General features: G+C 45.0%; 1 protein-coding gene across 12 annotated transcripts in view; it reads left to right on the top strand.

The window, feature by feature from the left end:
* The window catches only part of LOC124014555 (protein phosphatase 1 regulatory subunit 12A-like), a 62,968-nt gene extending 35,582 nt beyond the window's left edge, over positions 1-27,386 (top strand). For 2 of the 12 annotated variants that reach the window (XM_046329694.1, XM_046329691.1), the window contains exons 10-27: positions 4,345-4,608; positions 5,042-5,133; positions 5,573-5,692; positions 6,245-6,397; positions 6,746-6,910; positions 7,147-7,305; positions 8,130-8,220; positions 8,760-8,939; positions 9,153-9,357; positions 12,184-12,317; positions 12,608-12,673; positions 16,202-16,218; positions 16,521-16,635; positions 16,765-16,869; positions 16,995-17,042; positions 21,582-21,632; positions 22,470-22,689; positions 25,621-27,386. In XM_046329694.1, coding sequence (XP_046185650.1) covers positions 4,345-4,608; positions 5,042-5,133; positions 5,573-5,692; positions 6,245-6,397; positions 6,746-6,910; positions 7,147-7,305; positions 8,130-8,220; positions 8,760-8,939; positions 9,153-9,357; positions 12,184-12,317; positions 12,608-12,673; positions 16,202-16,218; positions 16,521-16,635; positions 16,765-16,869; positions 16,995-17,042; positions 21,582-21,632; positions 22,470-22,610 — 2,106 coding nt within the window. In that variant the 3' untranslated portion in view covers positions 22,611-22,689; positions 25,621-27,386. Of the gene's footprint in view, positions 1-4,344; positions 4,609-5,041; positions 5,134-5,572; positions 5,693-6,244; positions 6,398-6,745; positions 6,911-7,146; positions 7,306-8,129; positions 8,221-8,759; positions 8,940-9,152; positions 9,358-12,183; positions 12,318-12,607; positions 12,674-14,360; positions 15,772-16,201; positions 16,219-16,520; positions 16,636-16,764; positions 16,870-16,994; positions 17,043-17,232; positions 17,264-20,737; positions 20,859-21,581; positions 21,633-22,469; positions 22,690-25,620 lie in introns of those variants that run through there. The other 10 variants (XM_046329693.1, XM_046329692.1, XM_046329696.1 and 7 more) reach the window with 10 other exon arrangements.
* The last annotated feature ends 305 nt before the right edge of the window (positions 27,387-27,691 follow it).

Here is a 27,691-nt window from a genome sequence, read left to right as displayed (position 1 = left end):
TTACCGTGACGCGTGCAGACTTTTTGACGTGCAGACGCGTGCAGACTTTACCGTGACGCGTGCAGACTTTACCGTGACGCGTGCAGACTTTACCGTGACGCGTGCAGACTTTACCTTGCAGACTTTACCGTGCAGACTTTACCGTGACGCGTGCAGACTTTACCGTACGCGTGCAGACTTTACCGTGACGCGTGCAGACTTTACCGTGCAGACTTTACCGTGACGCGTGCAGACTTTACCGTGACGCGTGCAGACTTTACCGTGACGCGTGCAGACTTTACCGTGACGCGTGCAGACTTTACCGTGACGCGTGCAGACTTTACCGTGACGCGTGCAGACTTTACCGTGACGCGTGCAGACTTTACCGTGACGCGTGCAGACTTTACCGTGACGCGTGCAGACTTTACCCGTGCAGACGCGTGCAGACTTTACCCGTGCAGACGCGTGCAGACTTTACCGTGACGCGTGCAGACTTTACCGTGCAGACTTTACGCGTGCAGACTTTACCGTGACGCGTGCAGACTTTACCGTGACGCGTGCAGACTTTACCGTGACGCGTGCAGACGCGTGCAGACTTTACCGTGACGCGTGCAGACTTTACCGTGCAGACGCGTGCAGACTTTACCGTGACGCGACGTGCAGACTTTACCGTGACGCGTGCAGACTTTACCGTGCAGACCGTGACGCGCGTGCAGACTTTACCGTGACGCGTGCAGACTTTACCGTGACGCGTGCAGACTTTACCGTGACGCGTGCAGACTTTACCGTGACGCGTGCAGACTTTACCGTGACGCGTGCAGACTTTACCGTGACGCGTGCAGACTTTTATGAATTGTTCAGCACTCTAATGGCTTGGGGGTAGAAGCTGTTGAGGAGCCTTTTGGTCCTAGACTTTGCCTTCCGGTACTGCTTGCCGTGCGGTAGCAGAGAACAGTTTATAACTTGGGTGACTGGAGTCTCTGGCACCGCTTATTATATAGGTCCTGGATGGCAGGAAGCTTGGCCCCAGTGATGTACAGGGCTCTTTTCACGACCCTCTGTTACGCCTTATGGTCAGATGCTGAGCAGTTTCCATACCAGGCAGGATGCTCTCCATGGTGCAGCTGAACTTTTGAACTTTTTGAGGATCTGAGGACCCATGCCAAATCTTTTCAGTCTCCTGAGGGGAAAATGTTTTGTCATGCCCTCTTTATGACTGTCTTGGTATGTTTGGACCAAGATAGTTTGTTGGTGATGTGGACACCAAGTAACTTGAAACTCTCGACCCGCTCCACTACAGCCCCGGCGATGTTAATGGGGGCCTGTTTGGTCCTTATTTTCCTGTGGTCCACGATCTGCTGCTTTGTCTTGCACACATTGACGGAGAGGTTGTTGTTCTGGCACCACACTGTCAGTTCTCTGACCTCCCTATAGGCTGTCTCATCGTTGTTGGTGATCAGGCCTACCACTTGTGTCGTCAGGAAACTTAATGAAAGTGTTGGAGTTGTTTTGCCATGGAGTCGTGGGTGAACAGGGAATACAGGAGGGTACTAAGTACTCCTGAGGGGCCCCATTGTTAAGGATCAGTGTAGCAGACGTGTTGCCTACTCCTATCACTTGGGGGTGGCCCGTCAGGAAGTCCAGGATCCAGTTGCAGATGGAGGTGTTTAGTCCCAGGGTCCTTATATTAGTGATGAGCTTTGTGGGCACTATGGTGTTGAATGCTGAGCTGTAAGTCGATGAATAGCATTCTCACATAGGTGTTCCTTTTGTCCAGGTGAGGAAGGGTGGTGTGGAGTGTGATTGAAATTGCGTCATCTGTTGGGGCGGTATTCAAATTGGAGTGGGTCTAGGGTGTCTGGGAGGATGCTGTTGATGTGAGCCATGACCAACCTTTTAAAGCACTTCATGGCTACCAACATGAGTGCCACGGGGTGGTAATCATTTAGGCAGGTTGACTTCGCTTCCTTGGTCACAGGGCCTTTGGTGGTCTGCTTGAAACATGTAGGTATTACAGACTTGGTCAGGGAGAGGTTGAAAATGTCAGTGAAGACACTTGACAGTTGGTCCGTGCATGCTTTGAGTACACGTCCGGGTAATCCGTCTGGCCCAGCGGCTTTGTGAATGTTAACCTGTTTTTGTTCATCGACAACCGAGAGCGTTATCACACAGTCATCCAGAACAGCTGGTGCTCTCGGGCATGCTTCAGTGTTGCTTGCCTCAACGCGAGCAGAAAAAGCATTTAGGTCGTCTGGTAGGCTCACGTCACTGGACACCTCGCATCTGGGTTTCCCTTTATAGTCTGTAATAGTTTAAGACCTGCCACATCCGAGTGTCAGAGCCGGTGTAGTACGATTCTATCTGAATCCTGTATTAACGCTTCGCTTGTTTGATGGGTTGTCTGAGGGCATAGCAATGGTTGTACATGGGGGTGGGTAGCTTTGCTCAACATTGTTAATGGCACACTGTTGACCACTGGAAGGACACAGGTAAGGTCATCAGTCAAATATTTTAGCAGTGTTGATTATTACAAGACACTATGAGGATGGGAATTTATTTCAAAAATGACCCCCAGTTTCCCTTTGTCTGCTGCCCTCTGCAGTGCAGATGTGGCGTTGGAGCTGACAATGTACTCAGTGACCTCCGTCTATATACTGTCTCTGTGCAGGCCTGTTACTCTTTAGAGGGCACTTCTGCTTTATTCCCTCATAAGAACTGAGGCAATGGACTTGCGCAACATTATCCTAATGATACTACAAACTACTCTTACTTTAAATGTCAACACCACTGGCACAGTATCATTAAACTAGAAAAATACCTGCTACAAACTACCTGTTCTATACTACTTAAGTTTTTAAGTTTAGTTGAAGTCCAATATTTTTTGAAACGGTCACGTTTCCCTTCAAGTTGATGTTATGTGCCAAAGGAAATTTCTCCCGTTGGATATATCCTCCCATCTGATTGCATTTTCTTTGTGGAGGACTCTGCATTCAAGCTGAAGTCCAGACTATGAAATATACCCATCACTATCCCAGTTATCCATATTTCCTGCTATCTCTGTTGTAGAAATGCTCTTATTCCCCTCCTGCTTTAATGCCTAGCACACACACACAACAGTGTCTTCTGTCTAACGAGAGTGATCAAAACAATTAACAATGTCCGTTTTGAGGCGAGCATTGTCTTCTTTTCAAAAAGCCTCGTGTCCTGCGAGAGCTGTCACTCACTCAACCAATAGAAACGATTGACCCCCTTGTCAGACATTGTTTGGTGTGGTCAGGCCTTAAAATATATCTGTCTCTGTGCTAGGAACTGTCTGTCTTTGCTGCTTCTCTCTCTCTACTCTGTTTCTCTCCCACTCCATTTGTCTCTTTCTCTCTGTCCGCCCCTCTCTCATCATGGCTCTTGTCTTGATTGGCTTTAGTCTGATTATATTACTGCCCTCATGCCTGTGGCGGAGCCAAGCTGTCCTGCATTGTGGCGTCAAGGCTTGCGCAAAACTGGCATTTCTCTTGTGCCCAAAAAAACCCATGGTGAGGCATTGGTGTGTTCCAGAGTTGTTAGTTACCCTGCCCTTGTTACCGCCGCACCAAATGACAAACTTGCCTAATCACCTAATCATCAACACTCTTGCTAACATAGTGACAGCCCCCCCCCCCCCCCGCCAAAACATTTAATTTCTGCATGGGTCTTCAAACACACTGTCCTATAATGCTTTCTCTGTGTGTCTGTGGCTCATGTGCTCCAACTGGTGTGGTCTATTTGATGTTTCTGTAGCCATTATGTGTGCAGTGTAACCATGTTCCCAAGGCTTGTGTGAGGACTTAATCACTAACTGGAGTTTCAGTGAACAGTGTTTAGTCTCTTTAGTGTCTGATTCTAGGCCTGCCACTGCTGCTAAGATTAAGGAGTCCGTACTCTGTCCCTCAGTCAAAAGTCTAGTACCAGCGTTTATTTATTTTAGCAGGGAGTCCCATTGAGAACAAGGTCTCTTTTTCAAGGGTGCAGTCGACCTAGATGTGGTTATATTATTTCTAGGGGTGCAAGTCACTTGTTGTCTCGAGCATGTCTCCAGGCCTCCGCCCCCCCATGCGCACCTACTCAAACATCCCCCTTAAAACATTTTGTCAATCCATGACACGTTATCAAGTTCTGCCATAGATCAGACTGTAGCCTCTGCAGATTCATTCCACACAAATTCCTTTGCTTTTTGACCTCTTGATTAACCTCTGTGGACTGCTGTGTTCTTCACCCTAGAAAACTAAACCCCGGACTGCTGCCTTCGTCTGCTCTCTGTATAAACCCCCCTTACTAATGTGTCTTTGCTAACGGCTAACCACTAACCCCTCTCCTCTCTCTCTCCCCCAGGTGGCCCAGCAGGTGTCCCCTGCCGGTAAGGTCTCTCCTAAAGAGGTCTCCCCTAAAGATAAACAGGAGGATGACAAGACGAAGAAATCGGACGAGTCCCCGGCGTCGTGGCGCCTGGGTCTGAGGAAGACGGGCAGCTACGGGGCGCTGGCGGAGATCACGGCCACCAAGGAGGCCCAGAAGGAGAAGGACACGGCCGGGGTGATGCGCTCAGCCTCCAGCCCCCGCCTCTCCTCCTCCCTGGACAACAAGGACAAAGAGAAGGTCAGTAGCTAACTTAACACCACGCTGTCTCACCCAGGCATCAGTGCCGTCATAATGTGTCCCTATCTGAGCTTGTCATTGGTGCTGACCCGATATCATATACTTAATGTATGACCCTATAGGACCCACTCAATGCCCCTACTATAACAATGTGTCCCCGTCTAGCCTAGTCAATAGTGCTGATATTTGATGACATCTGTTTCAAATCATGTTATATGTCCAGCAGCTTTGAACACATTGAAGTGTATATTAAGATGAAGTTGATGGACATATAACCGTATCACCGTTCCAGACTGTCTTAAATTTGCATGAAGTTGAAATCCACTGTCGACAGAGACTGGTTTGTTGGCCAGGGGACAATGTGTGAAGAATGTTAGTAGATGTAGTTTGTGTGTTGAGTCATTTGCTTGAGCTCCTAATGTTTCATGTGCAGGAAAAAGACAAAGGAACCAGACTTGCCTACGTTGCCCCCACCATCCCCAGGAGACTGGCCAGTACATCAGACATTGACGAGAAGGAGAACAGGTGAAGTGCCAGCGTGGTCCCTCCGAAGGGAAAAGTGCATAGACAGGAGCACCACCTGCTGTTCACTGCTGTGTGTTACAGGCCCAAAGCAGCAGTGCATGTTGTCTTTATGTAGCTGCTCTGCTGCCTCTGAGTACTTAAGTTTACAATGAAAAATCTACAGATTTAAAAAGAGGCCTCAAACATATTTCTATGACGTGGAGGAATTAGTTACTGGAAAATAATATTCTCACGGTTCACATTTGACCAGCATCAATTAGATTGACAATATCTCAAATATGTTACATATATCGGTCATTGATACTTTGTTAGTCATTACTGATTTTACATTTTAGGATTGATCCAGTGTTGACTTGTTGTAGCACATGGCTGCTGGTCCTTGCCTGTATATTGTGGATCCCTGGGTGCTATTGTAGTGTGTGTGTGGTTCCAATCCCAGGGACTCTGCTGCTAGTCTGGTACGTAGCGGCTCCTACACCAGGAGACGCTGGGACGATGAGCTGAAGAACAGTGAAGGAAGCGCTTCCACCAATCGAACAACACCCAGCTATCAGCGCAGGTTTGCCATGCTTCACTATATGCTACCCCTCATGGTCCTCAACGTGACTGACTCACTACACCAGATCAGCGCATCCATTCATTCAGTACCAGTTCTGGACTTACTAATAACGTTGTGGACATATCCAGTTACACCTTTTAGTTCACTCTTAGTAGTTTTGCTCAATGCTAATGTCTCATTTGAAAGCAGTGCATGTACATGCAAACCTCTACTGAGAAAAGCTGTGCAAGTCAGTCCAACGCCTCTGTCACAAACGCCACAGTCTCCTGCATGACTGTACTAGTCCTGTCAAGTTTCTGTGCCTTTAGTTTCTCTATACTACACACTAGGTTCTACATTACCATCTGCCATTGTCACACTCTTACAGCCTGCAAGGTTCCAAAACAACATAATCCAGAATCCATCACTATGGCTCAAGAAACTAAGACATGGACCAAGTGTATCAGAGCTTAGTTTTTATATGTTATGTGTCTGTCTGTTATATAAATGTGTGTGGTGTGCCCCCTTGCTAACATGCCTATCTTCGCTCCCCCCACCCCCACACACTGCCAGCACGTCCCACACGCTAACGCTAGGGCGGAGCGGCAGCACGCGGGACGTGCCAGCCAAGTCCTCATCTGCCTCCAGCTTGGACCCTATCACCTGTAACACTAAACCCTGGCAGTCGCCCACCTCCCACTACCAGTCTTACAGCATTTACCGCAGGTATACCACCAGCCCCCACTGAACAAGAACCTCTATCCACCTCCACTGTCTGTCTGTCACCTGTCTGTTGGTCTCGACTGCATAAATGTTGTGTAGTTCCATGTGTGTTTGTGACTCGTGTTCTCTTGACCCTCCCATTAACTAAAGAGAATCAACCCCATTTTGGAATATTGTGTAACGGCTAATGGGACAGGAATTCATCTTCAAAGGCCACAGTGTTAACTGTATTGGATTGTAACGTGTCATTCCTGGCATGGGTAATGGGTCCTCTCCAGCCTCTTTCACGCTCCTTCCCTCTTTCCTGTTCTCTCGTTCCTTCTCTGACTGTTGTTCCACTGATATCCACAGTGGTTCCTTTGGCAGGAGGCACGAGGACCTGGGTTCGACCACCTCTTCCTCCACTAGCACCACCACCACCTCGTTTGTTACCTCTCCCACCGGCCACCGTGACCGCAGCCTGCTCTCCAGCCTGGGCTCCTCCACCCGCACCGGATCCTCCAGCCTCACCAGCAGGTACGCACACACGTAAAACATGCATGTGACACACAGAGATCTCCCCCAAATAATGTAAGAGGAGCACTGCACCACTATGTAAATAAGTACTTTCTATTTTATCATAGAAGGCCATTTTTATCTAGATTGCTGGGAATGGCAGTTACAGGTGTTAAAATCCTGGGAGGACCCTACACACATGAATGTAAAAAATGTTAGTCCTCTTTTGAAGTACTGTGTACAATTGTGTGGATCAGGTACTGGGCAGAGGAGAGTGCGGAGAGGGAAAAGGAGCGGGAGAAGGAGTCTGCTGCAGTCATCCCTACGATTAACACTGGTTCTACCACCACCACGTCCACTACTGGCACGATCATTGGCTCTGATGGCAGGGAGAGACGCAGGTCCGACACGCGCACGTACGCGCACCCCCTGCACACACACACACACACACACACACACACACACACACACACACACACACACACACACACACACACACACTGAAATGGAAGCCCACACGTGCACCCATGGGGGAAAAACAAGGATGTCACTGATACACACCGTGTCTATTTAACACACAGCTCATGTTTCTTCACTTGTTTATGCAACTAGAAAACAATCTAATAACTGCCGTCTCAGAAAGCGGAATATCTTGAAGCTTGCAGGATCCTGTGCTGCTTGAGATTGCATTGCCTCTACTTGAGAATTGTGTGTGATCTCCTACACACTGGGGGAGGAGTGAGAGTCTGTTAAAATGAATGGGGATAAGAGCACGTCTTCCTGTGAAGTCACTGCTGCTGAAAGAAGCCACCTGTTCTGGGAGGGTACTAGAACCCTGACTGCTTCAGAAAGTTCTCCTTATAAGGAATATGGGGTTTCTCAAGGCCTAGACGAGGCTCACGAGTGATTGTGTTCATATTTTTGAATGCCGTGAAGGAACATATTCCCTTTTCAAAGAAAGCATTACAATTACCTGTCTTGTTGTTCCCTCAGTATTTGCAGTATTTTGAGACTGACGCTAAATTAAAGGTGAACGAAGAATAAATATCTCCACAGCTGATAGTACAATACAAATATGGAAGTGAGCAGAGAAACACTGTTAGATTTGCCATTTTAGATTAGGCTATTTACCTGAACACTTGTCAATCTCATAACTACCACGTCCATCCTCATCCTTACGTGTGGCTTTAGCTTGTTTTTGTTCAAGATTGTACCTCACGCCTGTCCTTGTTTGTTGCAGATCGTACCTCACGCCTGTTAGGGATGAAGAGTCGGAGTCCCAGAGGAAAGCCCGCTCCAGACAGGCTAGACAGTCCAGACGGTCTACCCAGGTTAGTGAAGACGTCTGTCCGAACTCTGCTTCTGAACTGGCCCTAAATGGCCAACCAAATACTTGTCGATAAATGTGGTGTCAACTGAGTCACTTCTTATTGGACTTTTGTAATAAGAAAAAGTAATGTACATGTGGCTTGGGCTAATATAGCTGAACTGATTGTTGTTTTTAAAGAAGTTATTGCCAGTTTGTTTTTATTGCCGAAACATAAACATTGTGTACAGTGGCACACATTCCTAAGCGTGGCGAGTTTTAATGAGATTGTTTACAAGCTGTAGGAAACTGGGCTGGTCCTTTTCCACGCTGTCACAAATACTAAATATGGTTCAGCTTAAAATGCCCAAGTAAATTGTCTACTTTCCATAACCACAATGTGCACAGTGCAGTAAGAGAATGCCTGAAATTAGTTGTACAGTTTCATCTTCCAAAATGCAGATTACTGACATTTTGTAGTTTTCAAAATGGCTAAATAACAAACATTTGCGCCTGTAACCCCTTTCGGCAGAGATTCACTAAATTCTCTCCGTTTCCTCTCAGGGTGTGACTCTGACTGACCTCCAAGAGGCAGAGAAGACCATCGGCAGGAGCCGCCCCACACGGACCCGGGAGGAGGAGAAGGAAGAGAAGGAGAAACAAGACAAGGAGAAGCAAGAGGAGAAGGAGACTGGTGAGACCAAGGAGGACGACTACCGGTCGAGGTACCGCAGCTTCGAAGAGGTATGTCATGGCTTCCCCACGAGTTATTTACGAGGTTCTATTATCCATCTGGAAATGCAACATATGAGTTTACTGTTGATGTGTAAACTGACAATCACTTGAGGTTTCTAAATAAATTTGGTACATTTTTTTTGGCAGTTTTCCTCAAGCCCTGGTTGTTTGATCAGAAGACTGTAACCATTCTGGACTTCCTGTTCTTAATCCTCTCTCCAGACTTACCAGCGCTACCGTCCCTCCACCACCTCGACCACCTCCACCCTGAGCACGGCCTCCACACCGTCCTCCACCACCTCCAGCTCCCTCAACAGGCCCAACAGCCTGAGCAGCATCACTTCCTCCTCCAGCTCCCTCAACAGGCCCAACAGCCTGATGGGCATCACCTCTTCCTACAGCCGCTCCTCCAGGGACACTGAGAAAGGTCAGCCATTAGAGAAGAGCTACTGGTGCAGATCTCTAAATGCTATGGATTGTAATTAAACCTCATATGTTGCTGCCATTCGGTGTATCAGTATGATAAATCTATGTACTCTCATAACAAACTGTAAGCTTTCTGGATACTGTCAGCATTGCATTGATTGTGACTGAGTAGATGCACATGCACACACAAATATTATACTGAGATACTCCTGCTTTCAACAGCAGGCCTATCTGTTGAAAAAAAGAAGCTTGAGTTCTACTGTAGAATATATTCCAATATTGAGGTATGGCTGGAGTATGTAACATAATTAGATATACAGTTCCTTCAGAAAGTATTAATTCTTGACTTTATTCTACATGTTGTTGTTACAGCCTCAATTCAAAATGGATTAAATGGATTTCTCACCCATCTACACACAATATCCCATAATTACAGTGAAAACATGTTACAGAGATTTTTGCAATTTATTAAAGATGAAATAGAGATCTAATTTATACTGAACAAAGATATGAACACAACATGTAACAATTACAATGATTTTACTGAGTTACAGTTCATATAAGGAAATCAGTCAATTGAAATAAAGGGCATAGGCCCGGGAGGGCATAGGTAGGCCCGGGAGGGTTTTATTATAGATAGAAATACTCCTCAGTTTAATCAGCTATCTGGGAGGCTGGTCTGGCTTATTGTAGAGAAATAAAATGTATTTCTCTGACAACTGCTCTGGTGGTTATTCCTGCAGTCAGCATGCCAATTGCAAGCTCCATCAACTTTAGAAATCTGTGGTGTTGTGTGACAACACAATTTAGTATTTGTATTGTCCCCGGCCCAAGGTGCACCTGTAATGTTCATGCTGTTTAATCGGCTTCTTGACACACCTGTCAGGTAGATGGATTATCTTGCGAAGGAATGCTCACTAACAGGGATTGTAACAAATCTATGCACCAACATTTTAGAGAAATAAGCTTTTTGTGGGTGTGGACATTTCTGGGATCTTTTATTTCCACTCATGAAACATGGGACCAACACTTGACATGTTCCTTTTTTATATTTTCTGTTCTGTTCTCTCGTGTGTATAAGTATTCACACCCCTTTGCTATGACACTACAAATAGTGCTCAGTTGCATGTAATTTCCTTTGATCATCCTTGATGTCACTACAGCTTGATTGGAGTCCACCTATGGCAAATTCAATTGTTTGGACATTTTTAGAAAACACTTGTCTATATAAGGTCCCACAGTGCATGTGGGCTGTCATTGTAAATTAGAATGTGTTCTCATAACCTTTCTATAACTAGGCAAGTCAGTTAAGTCAAATAACTGTCAGAGCAGAAACTATACCATGAAGTACAAGGAACTTTCGGTAGGGTTTAAAACAATTTCTAGAGTTTTGAAAGTTTCCAAGCGCACAGTGGTCTCCATTAATATGGAACTCTTCCTAGAGCTGGCCAGCCGAACAAACTGAGCAACAGGGCAAGAAGGACCTAGGTCAGGGAGGTGACCAAGAAGCCAACTGACCGAACTACGTAGTTCCTTGGCTGAGATGGGAGAGCCTGCCAGAAGGACAATAGTCTGGCCACTCTCCCACAAAGCCCAGAAGAGCCCTGAGGCCACTCCTGAGAAAAAAAAGCATATGACAGCATGCCCGGAGTTTACAAAAAGGCATGTGAAAAACTTCAAAGCATAAGGCAATAGATTGTAGTCTGACAAAAATGTAAGTCTTTGGCCTGAATACTAAGGGCTATGTCTGGAGAGAACCAGGCACAGCTCATCACCCGTATAACACCATCCCTACCGTGAAGCGTGGTGGCAGCAGCATGCTATGGGAATGCTTTTCAGCAGCAGGGACTGGGAGACTGGTAAGGATGGAGGGACCAATGAATAGAGACATGCAGCCAATTTCTTGCTTGATAGCGCAAAGGACCTTAGACTGAGGGTGAAGATTTACATTCCAGCAGCAGAATGACCCCAAGCATACAGCCAAAGCAACGCTGAAATGGCTTCAGAACAAGAATGTCAAAGTACTTAATCTGTGGAAAGACTTGAAGATTGCTGTTCACTCCCCATCTAATTTAAGAGCTTTAGAAAATATTCAAGGAAGAATGGGAGAAAATCCTCAAATCCAGAGATGCAAAGCTGATCCAGGCACCGAAGACTACTTAAAGCTGTATCGCTGCCAAGGTGTTTCTTAGACAGCATAGACTGGTTAACCTGAATTCCACCCAGGCAGGGAAAGGATGTGGGATGCCTTAAATGAAACATGACCCTGCCAAGCCACACTGCTTCTTGACTCTGCTCGCTTAACCAGGAAGCCAGCCGCACCAATGTGTCGGAGGAAACACCGACTGACGACCGCGTCCGCTTGCAGGCGGCTGGCCTGCCACAAGTAGTCGCTAGAGCACGATGAGACAAGGAAATCCCAGCCGGCCAAACCCTCCCCAATTGTGCCCCGCCCCATGGGTCTCCCGGTCACGTCCGGCTGTGACACAGCCTGGGATCAAACCCGAGGCTGTACTAGCGCCTCAGCACTGCGATTCTGTGCCTTAGACCTCTGTGCCACTTGGGAGGCGCAAACCAAAGATATAACTTAAGGTTTACCGAACTACACTTTGATGGAATGAAACTTTGTCGGCACACACTATTGATGAAGGACATGCTCATTTATTGGGTGACTAATAGTTTGTCACCAGTTAGGCTCCTCAGTAAAGTCAAATGCATTTCCAAAATTACATTTTGATTTGACAATGTAAACCTGATGAATTGGAATTCACCCCAAATGTACTAGGTCCAGTGCATATGGCTCACTCGGTCTCTCTGTAATTGACAGAATCTGACAAGAAGCAGCAGCAGGAGGAGGAGAAGGAGGGAGAGGATAAGTCCCAGCCCCGCTCCATACGTGATCGCCGGCGGCCCCGTGAGAAGAGACGCTCCACCGGGGTGTCTTTCTGGACCCAAGATGGGGTTTGTGACATACACACACTGACACTTTTTTTGATGTGGACATGCCTCAAGTGTAATGAACAGAGCCCACTTGACCCACCTTTAAGGTAATAAGGATACATGTCAGTTTGAGGTGAAAAGCCATTTTATAGATTTAGCAGTACAACTACTCTCGAGGTACTACACTGAAGTGCACCTCCATGAAACATTTGGATGTAGCTGATTGGGCTTTTTCAGCCAGACTTTGGGTTTATTCTGAGAATAACTGTCCGGGTGCTGTTCCTGACCTCTTGTCCCTCCTTGCATTCCAGAGTGATGACAATGACCCAGACCAGTCGGCGGACTCCGAGGAAGGCAGCATCAAGGGTGAACCTCAGGTAACCTTAGTCCACACAACCATGCAGAAATAAACCCACAATAGATGCAGTAAAGAGGTCATTGGAACTCAGGATGCTGTGATGCCCTCATTTGCGCAAATTCAACAAATCTGATCGAACTAAGTTGATATATGTCAAATCTGTCATTTTTGTATTATTCATTTGAAACGGGCTCAAGGTGGTTACTAAAGTCTGATTTGGATATTTTGGGCTGTTTTCACTGCATAACGTTTTAAAGTTGTCCCCTTTTCACGTTTTGAACTAGTGACTGCTAAATGCTAACTCAAGTTTGTATGAGATGGTATCATAGCTAGCATACAGAGATTGTTATGGAAGGCAGTTGTTTTTAACTGAAAGGCATGTCCACATTAAAGTGTCAGTGGGTGTATATCACGAACCCCATTGATTGGTGACTATGACATGTATTGGGTTTGACATCCATACAAGCGTTATGCTCAGATTTATACCTCAACATATTGTGAAATATCCATAATAAACAATAGCCTATAGGCTGTTTTTGCTGGGGGGCATTGAGGATATTCCACTTGTTTCAATTGCATTTACATTGTTTTTTGATTGAGTTCCATTGACCTCTTTACCGCAACGGTCTGTGGTCCAGCCTGAGACCCAAACTAAAGGATAGACTGTTTTGATTAAACACTTTTAGTGAGTGGCCATTTTTTTGATGAAGTTCAACCACCCCAATCAACTTTTTTTTTTGCTCTTTCACTCTTTTGTCTATAGTCACGGCCAAGCAAGTGCCTCTGCTTTTCCTTTATTTGGCCTATTTTGGCCAGCTTTGGTACTGTAAAGACTGCCTCTTCTGCTTACTTTGGATATCATGGTTCCTCTCCTGTGATTGTCCTGTCGCTAAGGTGACCTCAAACGCAAATAACTCTCTACCATAGTTCAAGCCACCACACAAAGGAAATTGTCTTGTTCATGTTGAACGTACAGGCAGTTTTCACTATTATGAAAACTATTCTGCGATAGGAGAAAATGGAAGGAATTAAAACGTTCTGGGCTAGTTACTTTAAAAAAACTAGATATTGACAATTACTTTAAGTTTATTTTTTTACATGCATTGAAAAATGTCCGGCATTCTGCAATCCGCGATGACTTATTTTTAGTGGACACGACATCCACCCTGTAATCATAGCTAAAGAACCCCAATGGAGTTCCTGTTGTACCTTTTGGGAGGGGGTTGAGAGGGTCGGTATGACTAACAAAAAAATGGGTCAGGCCTCTTTGTATGTAAAAAGAGCGGCATTTTGTTTATCTACAAAGGACTCATGAAGAAACTTCCTATCTCTATTGTATCATCAACTCAATTTAGACTTCCAAATGACCAAACCCAGTCTCAGGCTTGGATACTACTGGAGGCCCCTTCGGTCTCCACAGTTGGGTAAAGCTGCTTTTATTCTTTAATTTTTTTTTTATTGCGACCTTCATGTGGATCAACTTCCAGAGCTCTCTGAAATGAGATCACCTCATCCTCCTTGGTCAATGATCAGTGACCTCTCTTGATATATCTGTTTTAATCTCTTTTTGTTATGTTGTACATTGTATCTGTTTGTATTTATGCAGAGCTCCTCTGTAAGAGACCCTACCTAGTCTTATGACTTCCCTGTCAAATAAAGGTTGAATAAGATGGAGTCTCCCTGGCTAAGTCTTCCTGTTTTGGAAGGGGTGTGTCCTATGCAGTGCTGCGGAGCGGACAGTGGTGTGGCCAGGCGCTTGGCTGCAGATCAGACGCACACAGTGGGAGGAGGAGGGCTGGTGGACGGAGCAACCAGCCAGAAAGCCAGCATATCTCTTTGTTGTTGAAGGCTGCACGTTGGGGCGGGGCCTTAACGGAACACCAAATAGGAAATGGTCTATTATCTCTGCATGAATAGGAAAGCATTCAGGAAGAGCTGCTCCCTCCTGCCAGAGTTGATGTGGGTTTCTCCCTGGGCTTGGAATTGCCAGGGACCTCACGATACAATGTTAGGATACTTAGGGGCCGATACACGATGTGTATTTCGATTTGATGTTTAAACTATTGATCACTACATGTCTGCTACAGAGGGATGAGAACACATGTGAAAGTGACTTTTGATCGGTCATGGAAATAAAAGGGCTGAAAACACATTCGCTCACTATTTAAGAAGATGGAGAACAAGCTATAGGCTGAACAATACAGGAGTTTTGGTGCAGGTAACGGTCAACTAACGTTACCTGGCAATTAGGGTTGAATAGTTTCCTGGTATTTTACAATGTTCCATCCTGAGAATAAATCACTTTTCTCCCGTGTAACCCGGTACTTCCCATCAAAACCGGAAGTGTTATTGGAATTGATGGAGAGCGAGCGTGCTCGCCCGTACATTGATTTAAAGCAACGATATAGGATTTTTAAAACACTGCAATTAAAAAATTAATAAAATATTTACAATTGGGGGAAAAAAGGTGACCCCCGAATGCCAGATGGAGATGTGTAAATTAGATGTGCATTCAGTACAAATCGATACTTGCAGTCAAAGTATCAATATAATATTGTGATATGTAACTAGTTTCACCCCTCCAGTTCTGCCCACTTGATTTTAGGTGGTAAACATAGCTGGCCTTGTGGTGGTGAAAGTCAAGGACAACTGGAGTTATTGAAGAATGTCCCTGCATTTATCAATTACTTGCAGTGTGAAGTGAAGCACTTCTTTTCTTGACTTGAGGGAGATTTGAATTGGTCAAGATCTTCAAAATATATCACAACCTGAGGGAAGTAGGTTAAAACATGCTTTGGTGTCTTTGTTAAGCAGTATATTTTTCTGACAACTGACATGTACAACAGGTTGAATTATAGGTTTCTTCCCCCTCACCATTTTAATCTCTGTAGCTAAGGTCTTAAAGACATCCTGATACACAAGGGTTTTCCCTGGAGATCGGGCTCCTTCAGCTTCAGGAAACCAATAGCAATTTGAACACTGTTGTAGGCTTGGCCCTCTGACCCACATCCCGCCTGCTCTGAGAAACACTGCGGGAGCTAGGAGAGGCTGGGATCAGGGGCAGGCCCTTAAGGCGCTGGCAGGCTTGGCAGCCATTCAGGAATGTGTGTGTGTGTGTGTGTGTGTGTGTGTGTGTGTGTGTGTGGGGGGGGCTGTTGCAGTGCAGCAGGGTCAGGTACTATGAGAAGGGAGAGGGGCTTGGACACTAATTCGTCCAACATCTAGCTTTGTCAACTCTTTGCAAATCAATGAGGCAGACCTTTTGAAGCCAAGGAAATTAATCACCTAGCAGTATATCTAATTTAGTATTTACAAAAAGATGTGTTCGGAGAATAGAATGCACCTTAAAGATCCTGTTTTCATTGTGATGCTCCATACATTCCCCAGCAGAACAACAAAACCCTCAAATGCACTCTAATTGATCATCTATATTCCACATACTGAGCTCGTCTAGACAACAGGAAAACTGCTTTGAATCGGTCATGTGGATTTGCTTGTATTAACATCGGGTAAAGACATTAAATCACTGCTGTTTTTCTTTTCACAGAGTGACCGACTGTCCAGGTACGTGCCAAATTCAGTATATTCTTCAGGTCTATCCAAATGGAACACTATTCCCTATATAGTGCACAACTTTTGACCAGGGCCCATAGGGCACCTGTAGTGTACTAATTTTGATCAGAGCCCTATGTAGAGAATAGGGTGCCATTTGGGAATGCATCATTCCTGTCTATTTGCCCTTCACTTGGAGGGCTTGTGCAACTTTGGACCAAATAAATTGACAAACTGGTATATGGCTATGTAAATATTAGACATGGTCAATAAGATGCTGTAGAGCTAAGTGTCCATGTTTTTATTCTGTTCAGGAATGAGAGCAGCACTTCCTCTTCTGACCGCTATGACCACCTGGGTAGCCGTGGCGAGGGTCGCAGGTCATTCTCAAGCAGGCTGGACCGAGACGATAGCACTGACTACAAGAAGGTACTGGAGCTCCCAGACACTCACCTTCTACCTTAGTTAAAATCACACCAGACTCTATGACAACACCATAGAAATCGTCACATTTTCCCTGTGAAGTTACTTTTTTCGGACTGTTTTTCCCTCTCTCAGCTTTATGAGCAGATCCTAGCTGAGAATGAGAAGCTGAAGTCCCAGTTACGTGACACAGACCTGCAGCTGAATGACTTGAAGCTACAGCTGGAGAAGGCCACACAGGTGAGGCACTGTGGCCAGGCTGCGCTGTACAGTTGGGAAATTAGCATGTAACATTAGGATCACTCATTGTGAATAAATAGGACTTCCACGCTAACTGTGGGTTATCGACGTTGCTTGTATTACAGAGGCAGGAGCGCTTTGCTGACCGGTCGCAGCTTGAGATGGAGAAAAGGGTACTGATTTTTAAGTGTTTTATGTGTTAAAAAATATTAACTTCATTTGTTTGGTAAAATGATTAACTTACAAAAATGAGTTGTATGAATGAAAGGCACTTAAAAATAAAATTATTATTGGTTTGAACTGAATTGGTATTGGTAGTGGTTAACAGCGTGGTAATCAATGCCAACTGGTTTATGTCTGAAGGTTACAAGCAGGTCCCAATTTCAGCTGGGTGGTATGGTCTTATAAACCTAACTACTTTCTCCAGTCTACTGCCTCTCCTGCTGGCTGGCTCACCATGCCTGTATATTTGGCTGGGGGGCGTGCCACGCCACCCAAGCACGAGCTACCTACCTTCTCTCACGTGTTTTTGTACATTTTTAGCCAGTGTGGTCACTTTCTCCATGGTTGTTCTTTTTGACAAGTGTGTGTGATAGCGAATATACATGATGGATTGTTTCAATGTAAATGTGTTGTCTTACGCATGTGCTTTTTGCCATTCTTTTTGGAAAGTGTTCACTCACATCACCTTAACGACTGACACAAATGTATGGGGTCAATTTCACGCCATATGTATTGAATTCAAATTCAAATAAAACATGAACATGAAAAATAACGTTGAATGTAAACATATTTTGGATGACTGGTGTAATAATGGATGTTGAAATCAAAAAACAAACAATTGAAGGCAAAATATATACAGTTGTGTCGAAGTTTTGAGAAGTATACTTACAAGCATTTCATAATTATCAAAGTTCTTTTGACAATTACATGTATTTGATGTAAAGAGTCAATATTTGCAGTGTTGACCTTTTTTTCAAGACCTCTGCAATCTGCCCTGGCATGCTGTCAATTAACTTCTGGGCCACATCCTGATTGATGCCGGCCCATTCTTGCGTAATCAATGCTTGGAGTTTGTCAGAATGTGTGCGTTTTTTGTTTGTCCCACCCGCCTCTTGAGGATTGACCAAGTTCTCAATGGGATTAAGGTCTGGGGAGTTTCCTGACCATGGACCCAAAATACCGATGTTTTGTTCCCCCGAGCCACTTAGTTATCACTTTTGCCTTATGGCAAGGTGCTCCATCATGCTGGAAAAGGCATTATTCATCACCAAACTGTTCCTGGATGGTTGGGAGAAGTTGCTCTCGGAGGATGTGTTGGTACCATTCTTTATTCATGGCTGTGTTTTTAGGCAAAATTGTGAGTGAGCCCACTCCCTTGGCTGAGAAGCAACCCCACCCATGAATGGTCTCAGGAAAATGACTTTACCCCAGTCCTCAGCAGTCCAATCCCTGTACCTTTTGCAGAATATCAGTCTGTCCCTGATGTGTTTCATGGCTTCTTTGCTGCCCTTCTTGACACCAGGCCATCCTACAAAAGTCTTTGCCTCACTGTGTGTGCAGACGCACTCACACCTGCCTGCTGCCATTCCTGAGCAAGCTTTGTACTGGTGGTGCCCCGATCCCGCAGATGAATCAACTTTAGGATATGGTCCTTGTGCTTGCTAGACTTTCTTGGGTGCCCTGAAGCCTTCATCACAACAATTGAACTGCTCTCCTTGAAGTTCTTGATTGCACCTAAACCATTTATTGGATAATCTTACTGGCAGCAATATCCTTTCCTGTGAAGCCCTTTTTGTGCAAATCAAAAAGGTAACCATGATTGACAGAACAATGATTCCTAGCACCACCCTCCGTTTGAAGCTTCCTGTCTTATTCGACCTCAATCAGCATGACGAGTGATCTCCAGCCTTGTCCTAATCAACACTCACACCTGTATTAACGAATCACTTACATGTCAGCTGGTCCTTTTGTGGCAGGGCTGAAATGCAGTGGAAATGTTTTTGGGGGATTCTTGGGGGATTTGCATGGCAAAGATGGACTTTGCAATTCATCTGATCACTCTTCATAACATTCTGGAGTATATGCAAATTTCCATCATACAAACTGAGGGAGCAGACTTAAATTCATATTTGTGTCATTCTCAACTTTTGGCCATGGCTGTAGAATTGTAAACACAAATAATGCATCAAAAGCAAAACCCCGAAACTCTAAGGAAATAATTTTAAAGCGAGAGCAAAAAAATATTTTAGGTAAACATGAATTACCTGTTGCACAACGTTCGGCGCAGGTGTATGGCGAACCATTTGCCAACACCTGCGCTGAACTTTGTCTGACAGATGGTTTGCCATTAAATGTATTAGATAGACATGCTTCTAATATCTGTACATTATTGACCCGGACTGACAGTTTGAAGTACGTTAGCTAAAACCCTAAAACGAGGACATCACACTGTCTACTTAAGTAGGCAATAGGGGGAAAAAGCCTGTATCATGTTAATTGATTGGGGTAAGACGAACCGTCACTCCAAAACTAGTGGACCAATGGAGACTTCTCTACGCCTCCCTAAACTCCGCCTTTCACGGAAAAATAATGCGTAACTTGCATTCGAAAAGACTGGCAGTGAAAGCAAAGATACGAGTAGCATAACCAAAGGGTAGGACATGCAGGCACGACCGTAGGCAAAATCTATTCAATAAGATTGGTTGCTGGGAAAGTTTAACCGAAAACTTTGTATTCGTTTGAAAATATTTTTTTAAATACTTTCATTAAGTTTTGCTCTCGCTTTAAAATGATTTGCTTACATGTTTTGGGGTTTTGCTTTTAATGTATTTTTGTTTACAATTTTATTTATTTTATTTGTTTGGTTTTTGATTTCAAAATCTATTTCACCCGTCCTCAAACATGTTTACATTCTCAACTATTTTTCATGTTCATGATTTATTTTATTTTGAATTCAATACATATGGTGTGAAATTGACCCAATAGAAACATCACCTTAACGACAACGGGCACATGTAGTTCGCATGGTGGCCAAGAAAAAAAGTTTATCCTCATCTCCAACCATCTTCCATGAATGATTTACTCATACCCTAATCTATTGCTTTAGTTTGCTTATTAAAGTCCATGTTGTCACCAGATTTTAGATGACCTTCCCTTGATCTCCTTCCCCTGGCGTTCCCTAAAGTCTGCATACCTCAACCTTCACAGCTTGGGTCTGCCTTTGTAAGCGAAGCCAACTGCTTCTTTTATTTTAGCTGTATTGGCCCCGCCAGTATGGCTGACATTACCCATGAGTCATTTCATTAACTTGTCATGTTTTAGATGACCACATCAGGAGAAGATGGGACATGCAGCACTAAACATGTTAGGTCTTTTTGATGCTTCACAATCATGCGAGTGCACCTCACCCACTTTCCTCTCGCCTCTGTCTCTCTTCATGTTGCTCCTCAACCTGCATCTGTTATCTGACGTTCACACCTCATCTCCACAGTCACTTTATTGGATATAACAGCAGCTAGGTTTTACTATCAGACGGGTGTCAATTTAGATTTCGTCTAAAATACCTTTTTTAGGCGTAGTCACATTTTAGCCACAAGTCTGCATTTTCTTCTATTAAATAATGAATATGTAGGCTACCTCTGACATTAATTGTGGCAGATTGTAACTAATGCCAGGCACAATTAACCATATAGGCTATGAAGCCTTTGCTACAGGTTAAATTTCCGACTGATCTTCTCCCCCATCACAACCGTAAAGGGGGGTAAATAAGTGGTCTCTTGAAAAGGGGAGAATTTAAGCTTTCCAGAAATGTTAAAGTATTACCATACTCCTAATATTCAACAAATAGCATTCGTTTGTCCCATAGGAAAAATGGAACCACTTGCATTCGCGCATCGCTGTGCGTGAGCGGCAACACAGATGAATAATAGCGCAAAGGGGAAAATGGAGGTTCTGATGTGATCAAAGCAAAAATAGCCAACATGAAAGTGAGTAAACATGACTTGTAACTAAGCTCAACTAGAACAGTAAAGTGTCCTGGCACCTGGCTTCGCATCGGTTAAAAAAGAGTGACTTGTGATTGAAGTGGCCTGGGTAGCTGTGGGAGGCGAGCTGGGTGGATCAGATCAATCAGACCGTGCAACTGAGAGATTTCAATTCTACAAACATGTCCAATCCTAAACATGTATGCTTCAGAATATTTCATGCAGTCCTCTCATTGGCAGAATTGGCATCCTTCATGTTCCGTGGTCTGCAGCTGATTTGCGTTGATCCACACAGCTCCAGGCCGTCACTTCAGTCACTCGTCAATCTTTTGAACTGATGCGAAGCCAGGTGACACTTGACTGTCGAATGTTGCGGCTTTAGCGCTGTGGTCCGCATGTCATGCCAAATTAAATGTCCATTAGTGTCACATTTTCGTTGACTAAAATGAAAGTAATTGGTGTGTTATCCCCCCCATGGAATCTCGTCTCGTTATCGTCATAATTTTAGTCAGGAAAAATATTGTTGATGAAATGAACACTGCTATCAGAGCCAGAGTCACTCGAGGCTGTAACAGCCGAGCTGCGGAGCCGAGGTGTGAGGTAACATAACTGAAGCAGTTTGTGGGAGCCTGTATGCGGTGGTTGTTTTGTGTGGTGTTTTCTATGCTCGTCTCCCTCTTCTGTAAACCCGGGGCTAACATTTGTTTGTCCCCCCCCTCCCTGCAGGAAAGAAGAGCTCTAGAAAGGAAGATCTCTGAGATGGAGGAGGAACTCAAGGTACTGTCTTATGTGACTGGGCCCTCGATGTATGTTGTTGGGTGTAAGGCCCTATTTGTGTCTAGGGCACCAGAAGGTTTTGAGTGACATAATTGCATATTGCCCCTTTAAGATCAGGAACAGCAGTCAATATTCCAATGTTAAACAATACTGTATACTTTAGCTGCACCGCTAGTGTGGACCAATGTGAGGAGGGCCGGAGGCAATTCAATGTCCCATTTGATAAACTCTCTGGTGCTGTGAAATATAGCATTGTAGATGTATAACGTAACAATCCTAACTGACAGTCAGCATAGTGCTGTTGTCACTACACTCCCCAGTGTTTGATTTGAGCCCCCAGTGTATCCTGTGTGCGCGTTCAGTATTGCCACATTTTGGGATGCTCTATGTTGACGTAACCCTTCTAACTCAGGAGATTGGATGTTCTCAGAAACAGGGTAACAAAATAAACAAGTGTTTTCCTTCTTCCCAGCACTACCATAATGTAGTGACTATTTCTAGGTCATATGCAGCCCAGCGACCATATCGGTCTTCCTCTCGCTCTCTATTCTACTCTGCTACTGTAGATTGGCGTCTCTACTACATGCCAGCCTGCTTGGAAAGCACTTGTCATTCCTCCAGTTCCAATCTCTGTCCCATTTTCCTAACAATCTCCTTTTTCTGTTTTGTCGTCTTTGCCCCTCTTCTTATCCTTTCTATAATTTGTATTGGCCCCCCTTGTCTTCCATTCTTTCTCTCCCTTCTGGTACACTCTCCCATCTCCCCCTTTGCTCTGCCCTCTGCTGGTTTGACTCTCTCGCTCTCCCCCTCTCTCCCTGTGTTGTGGTTTTCCTGCAGAACCTCCCAGAGGTAAAGCAGGTTCAGGCCCTGCGTCAGGTCAAGGAGCGGCTGCAGGCAGAGAACAGGGCCCTGGCCCGCGTGGTGGTCAAGCTATCCCAGTCAGCCTGCAGCCAGCTGCCCCCCTCCGTGGACCTGTAGCCCTGCCCAACCGCTCCTCCTCACCCCCTCACCCTCCCTTCTCATGCTCCATTCGTGCTCCGACCTCACCCATAGACAGGCAGGTCCCCAGCCACCCAACTACAAGGTTATCTCCTCCCCCTGTCATCTCTGGTTTTCATATTGGGGAGTGTGTTTTGACTGGGCACTTTCCATTTGCAGTACCTATAGTTAAATGTTATTTTCAGTCAGGTATCAATCAGTATCAATTCAGGTGTTAATTTTCAAATAAGCAAATATACTACTTTATTGTTAGTGTAGCACCTGAAGTATACATATTGGACTACATGATTAGGTCTTTATTCAATTGATTTTACTAGATAATTTGATATACTGTAAAGGAGAGTGCCCCATTTTGTTCTTTTCCCCCCAGTGTGCAGTCTTGAAGTCTTTATCAGGGAGTGCCGCTGTTTCGTTCGGATAGTTTCTGGCTTTGCATGACATGGCTTCCTTTTAGCGTCAAATGGCGGACATGTTTTTTATTTTTTATGGAGGATGGACACATTTCCTTTCCCCTCAGTGTCTTTCTCCAGTCCCACCCCCATTTCAATTGAGTCTTTATAGATGACATCAACCCAGACTTGAGACTGGGTCACCCCATTAATGCAGGTTTCCACTTGGTCTTATTTAATTTCCCAGTGACCTAGGCATATTAATTTGTCTCTTGCTCATGATTTCAATTTCCATTACATGCCATAAGAAGCTCCGGTTGGTTGATTGTCATCTGTAATATAATGCCTTTATAGTTTTGCGGTGATCAGTTTTACGTTTTGCTCTTGATCTACCTGGATGTTCAGTTGTTTCCTATGTGAATGCTGAAGTGTTTGAAGAGGGACTGGGAAATCCGCCATGGTTGCACTGCCCCAGGCAATGCTGGACTGCATGGCTTCATGAATCTGCTTAGCCCAGTATGGATTTGATTGATATTGAGGGAATTATATTTGGGAATGAAAATCTGTGACTCATTGTGATTTAGTTATGTTTTCATTTGTCAAACAAACTGGGTAGTATTTCGTAGTTCTCTCGTAATATTACCCCCTTAATCCACAACACTTTGGCACCACACTGATGACTAGTCAAAGTTTCTATTTCAGACTAGACTAAACTGTAGTTATGTTGGTGAATAACATAACTACTGGCATTGTATTAAGGCAGATGTAGTAATGCCATTTTTCATATAGCAGTTAGTTTGGAAATTTGGTTCAGGGCAGAAATGGGTATTGGGTGGGTACTGACTGCGAGATGGCGTTAGCTTTACATTTGATAAGTCTACCTCAAAGACAAATAGAAAAACTGAACGATTGCAGAGGCATTATTTGATGCTGCAACAGTTTGAGTTGTCACTCATGCATATTTTTTTTTGGTCCTGTATGCTTCAAACAAAGGTGCACTGTTTGTGCTGCCAGGATTTATGCTGTGTATTTGACGAGTGTGTTCTATTCCTGGCTGCCAGTGGAGCCGCCTGTTCTGCATGGCTATTTAGCAGAAACTTTGGACTGGGGTGTGCTTGCTCCATTCTCAGCAAAGAATATAAAGACAATAGGAAAAAAGTGGTTGAGACTGGCTTGTCAAAGATGCTGATGACACACACTGCAATGAACAGTTTCTGGAACTGGGCTGACTGGTAAACCTCGACGTGTCTCTATGGTGACGTGTCTCTATGGTGACGTGTCTCTATGGTGACGTGTCTCTATGGTGACGTGTCTCTATGGTGACGTGTCTCTATGGTGACGTGTCTCTATGGTGACGTGTCTCTATGGTGACGTGTCTCTATGGTGACGTGTCTCTATGGTGACGTGTCTCTATGGTGACGTGTCTCTATGGTGACGTGTCTCTATGGTGACGTGTCTCTATGGTGACGTGTCTCTATGGTGACGTGTCTCTATGGTGACGTGTCTCTATGGTGACGTGTCTCTATGGTGACGTGTCTCTATGGTGACGTGTCTCTATGGTGACGTGTCTCTATGGTGACGTGTCTCTATGGTGACGTGTCTCTATGGTGACGTGTCTCTATGGTGACGTGTCTCTATGGTGACGTGTCTCTATGGTGACGTGTCTCTATGGTGACGTGTCTCTATGGTGACGTGTCTCTATGGTGACGTGTCTCTATGGTGACGTGTCTCTATGGTGACGTGTCTCTATGGTGACGTGTCTCTATGGTGACGTGTCTCTATGGTGACGTGTCTCTATGGTGACGTGTCTCTATGGTGACGTGTCTCTATGGTGTCTCTATGGTGACGTGTCTCTATGGTGACGTGTCTCTATGGTGACGCGTCTCTATGGTGACGTGTCTCTATGGTGACGTGTCTCTATGGTGACGCGTCTCTCGTGTCTCTATGGTGACGTGTCTCTATGGTGACGCGTCTCTATGGTGACGTGTCTCTCTGGTGACGCGTCTCTCGTGTCTCTCTGGTGACGTGTCTCTCTGGTGACGTGTCTCTCTGGTGACGTGTCTCTCTGGTGACGTGTCTCTCTGGTGACGTGTCTCTCTGGTGACGTGTCTCTCTGGTGACGATGTCTCTCTGGTGACGCGTCTCTCTGGTGACGCGCGTCTCTCTGGTGACGCGTCGTGTCTCTCTGGTGACGCGTCTCTCTGGTGACGCGTCTCTCTGGTGACGTGTCTCTATGGTGACGTGTCTCTCTGGTGACGCGTCTCTCTGGTGACGTGTCTCTCTGGTGACGCGTCTCTCTGGTCTCTCTGGTGACGCGTCTCTCTGGTGACGCGTCTCTCTGGTGACGCGTCTCTCTGGTGACGCGTCTCTCTGGTGACGCGTCTCTCTGGTGACGCGTCTCTCTGGTGACGCGTCTCTCTGGTGACGCGTCTCTCTGGTGACGCGTCTCTCTGGTGACGCGTCTCTCTGGTGACGCGTCTCTCTGGTGACGTGTCTCTCTGGTGACGTGTCTCTATATGGTGACGCGTCTCTCTGGTGACGCGTCTCTCTGGTGACGTGTCTCTAAGCCCGTTTCCCCCTCTTTTTTTGTTCTCTTCCAGACGCTACCAGACTTGAAATCAGACAACCAGAGACTAAAGGATGAGAACGGAGCTCTTATTCGAGTCATTAGCAAGCTTTCCAAGTAGAACAACCCCCCGCCCTCCTGCGCCCGCCCACTCCTCCATGGCAGTGACTAATGGAATTGCAACTTTTAGGTATTAATTGCAAGAGACATCCGCAACAAGACTCCTTCTCAGCTCTTCTATGCCTCGCTCCTCTCCCACCACCACCACAGTATCCTCCATGTCCACCCTCTCTCCATTAGGTTATTCTCCACTTCAACCTGTGGCTCCTCTCCCACCACCACAGTGTCCTCAATGTCCTCCCTCTCTCCATTAGGTTATTCTCCACTTCAACCTGTGGCTGCTCTCCAGATAGAACCACTGAGTTTACATTAGCAGAGGATAGGGTTGTGAACGGTATGTAAAAGCGTTTGCGGGCGGGGAAGCTTCAACTATTTAACCAATAAGCCTTAGTTGTACATAAAACACTTGTATCGATCTCTCGGCTGTCACAGAAGAACAGTTATTTCACACCTGATTTTATTCGTGCCACAAACCTTTATTTGATCTTTTTGTTTTCATTTCCTGTTTGTTCCTCGACCTACATACAAGGGTTGTGCGATGTGTAGTTGTCCTTTTCTTTCTGATCCCCCCCCCCCAGAAAAGTCCTCCCCGTTTTTGGAGGCTCTGCCTCACAGCAGAAGACTTCCCAGTTGTACCCCGTCTTAGTACACGCAACCCCTCCCCCGACACACACCACACACGCACACACACCTCTATCCACGCCACTCACCCCCTTTCCATTTCTGTACCTTTGTGTGTCTCCCTCCGAGGTAAATGGAATTATCGCTTTACAGAACAGGTGGACTTGGTGGAATTTAAGCTTTCACTGTATGTGCAATATGCATTTATTTCTAATAAAAATGCTTTAATGATGAGTCCATCACTAGTAGGATTTTCACTCCTCCATCTTTCCATCGCTCACCCCTTTCACCGACCCTCTCCCCCCCTCTTTTCTTTAAGGTTGTAGTGTAGGCGTTGGTTTATACTCTGTATTTCTCACTTCGTTTTAGCAGGTACTGAGTGATGCTGTATATACCTGTATGTATCGTTTGAGACCAGCACATGGCATGCATTAATGGTTCCCGTCTGTTACTATTAAAAATATACAAACTCCAGAGGACAAAAAAAGTGTGTTTTTAACTATTTTCTTCATTTATAGTCTAAAGACATTGGATTACAACCGGGCCTCTCTTAAATGGAAGGGCTGGCAGTGTTCAGTGCTTTTTCTTTCCAGTTTTAAGTGTTCACGGTAATTGTGAGATACGAATAATATAATTGCTTCACTACATTTCACACATTGTATTCAGTATCTTTGGATGAGTGCTGTTCATTTTCTTTTCAGTTGTTTTTTAAGCTGTAGTATTAGCCAAGGTGTTGTCACTAAAAGATCTTAGGTATTGCTAACCCAGTCCTTTTTACAATGTCTACATGCACTGTCAATGCCATGTGAGGAGTATTTGATGTCAGCCACCATCAAATAAAGTCCATGCATCAAACACATTTTATGCATTTCAGTGGCCTTTTTAAGAAAATGTTGCTGAAGTTGGACTGTTGGCCATCTCCTCTTTTGGTTTACATTGCTGTTTTTCCTTTTTAAATTTCCCATCTTGTAAAATAGGCATGTGGCTTCATACATGCGAGCTGTGCTGTGACTACCAACCACTGAAGAGTTCATTAAAAATAAACTTGTACATTGTAAAGCCCTTGTGTTGGCTATTTTATTCTTGTAATTTGTTAAATTGTACACTTGAAGGTGACTATAGCCCTTCAAGCATGCTAACCTGTCACTTCTCTGAATAGTTTCTGTCTTGGCCTCTTTCTGCAGTGATGCCTCCATTGCACAGCAGAAACATGTTACGAGAATGGTTTCTTGGGTCGTCTCTGCTGTGTTATGGACGTCCCCAATTCCAACAACTGGCTAAAGCTGTGGAGGACCTTCAACGATGTCCATGTTGTCTGTCAACTACCTGTATTTTATTTAGGACAAACGAGTGTGCATGTTTTT

This window comes from Oncorhynchus gorbuscha, linkage group LG25 (genome assembly GCF_021184085.1).
Source record: "Oncorhynchus gorbuscha isolate QuinsamMale2020 ecotype Even-year linkage group LG25, OgorEven_v1.0, whole genome shotgun sequence".
In the NCBI taxonomy this organism is placed as follows: Eukaryota; Metazoa; Chordata; class Actinopteri; order Salmoniformes; family Salmonidae; genus Oncorhynchus; species Oncorhynchus gorbuscha.
This window is presented reverse-complemented; position numbering and strand designations above follow the sequence as displayed.